This window comes from Nematolebias whitei, chromosome 16 (assembly GCF_014905685.2).
Source record: "Nematolebias whitei isolate Nwh7 chromosome 16, NemWhi1, whole genome shotgun sequence".
Classification (NCBI taxonomy): domain Eukaryota; kingdom Metazoa; phylum Chordata; class Actinopteri; order Cyprinodontiformes; family Rivulidae; genus Nematolebias; species Nematolebias whitei.
Window position 1 is genome coordinate 1,282,888 of NC_056513.1, and position 1,235 is coordinate 1,284,122.

Below are 1,235 nucleotides of genomic sequence, written 5' to 3' on the forward strand. Positions count from 1 at the left end.
CTCTCTGATCTGCTACAACCGTATGTCCCACCACGTTCCCTGAGGTCAGCGGACCAGTTGCTCCTCACAGTTCCAGGAACTCGTCTTAAGTGCAGAGGTGACAGGGCCTTCTCTGTAGCAGGACCAAGACTTTGGAACGAGTTACCTCTGCTTGTCAGACAGGCCCCCTCCCTCTCGGTTTTTAAGTCCCGTTTAAAAACTCACTACTATTCAGCAGCTTTCAACACCAGATGATCTGTGTTTGATCCTGTATGCTCCACACTGGTTTGTCGTCATTATCTGCATCGTTTTTATGTCTATATTCTGATTTACCTCATTTTGTATTTTGCTTTGTGTGTTACCTGTTGTTCTGTCTGTACAGCTCTTTGGTTGGCCTTGTAGCTGTTTTAAGTGCTCTATAAATAAAATGGTATGGTATGGTAGTCTGTCATCGTCTTTGAACGCTACCTCAGTCTGCCTGCGTGCTCCTCGTGTGCACCTCCTGTTTAACTTCAGTTTTTGTTGCTGCCCTGTCAGCTCTTCATGTATGTTATTAAAGCACACGTTAGTTTTTAATCCGTGTCCCAGTGTGCATTAACATTAAGCAACACTTCATTCTGTTGAATTTCTGTTTTTATAAGGACAATTAAAACAGTAATAAGTTGTTTAAATACAATTAAGTGATGCAAGTCAAATATAAGAAAAATAAATCACAACAACACTTACCTCCTGGAATGAATCATGTTTCTCCTCCATTTGCAACAACACTCTGTCTCACTGTGTGAACGACTGCAGACAGAGATTGAAATATTTCTCAGCCGGCTTCTGCAGAGCGCCTGCTGACCATAAATCTGACTGAGTTTATAATCTGAGGCTGGGAGGGGTCTGCATTGTGCACGCTCAGCCCACAAGTCAAATATAGACCTACTTCCTGTTAAAAGTTCCACTCTGACTTTTGTCACAGCAGATTCTGCTTCTTCATCACGAAGACCAATGCACAAGTTGAGTTATCAAAATTAATTAATGAAGACTGCTTCTGTTTGTCAGCCGTATAGAAAAACTGAAGCATTAACAGAAGAGGCTGCTCGCCATCAGCCTCATCAACATGTCCTCAAATATCACGACACTTTGGACACACAACTCAAGACACAGCATCTTTTAAGTTAACATAAAACAGACCGTTCTCATTTAGCATCTTTTAATTTAACATAAAACAGACTGTTTCATTTAGCATCTTTTAATTTAACATAAAACAG

General features: G+C 40.9%; 1 protein-coding gene across 1 annotated transcript in view; it reads right to left on the minus strand.

Annotated features, from left to right (window-relative positions):
* LOC119422651 (tetratricopeptide repeat protein 39B-like) overlaps nt 1–735 on the minus strand; it is a 13,106-nt gene extending 12,371 nt beyond the window's left edge. The window contains exon 1 of the mRNA XM_037690036.1: nt 706–735. Within this exon, the coding sequence (XP_037545964.1) occupies nt 706–735 (30 nt within the window). The remainder of the gene's footprint in view (nt 1–705) is intronic.
* Between the last annotated feature and the right edge of the window lie 500 nt (nt 736–1,235).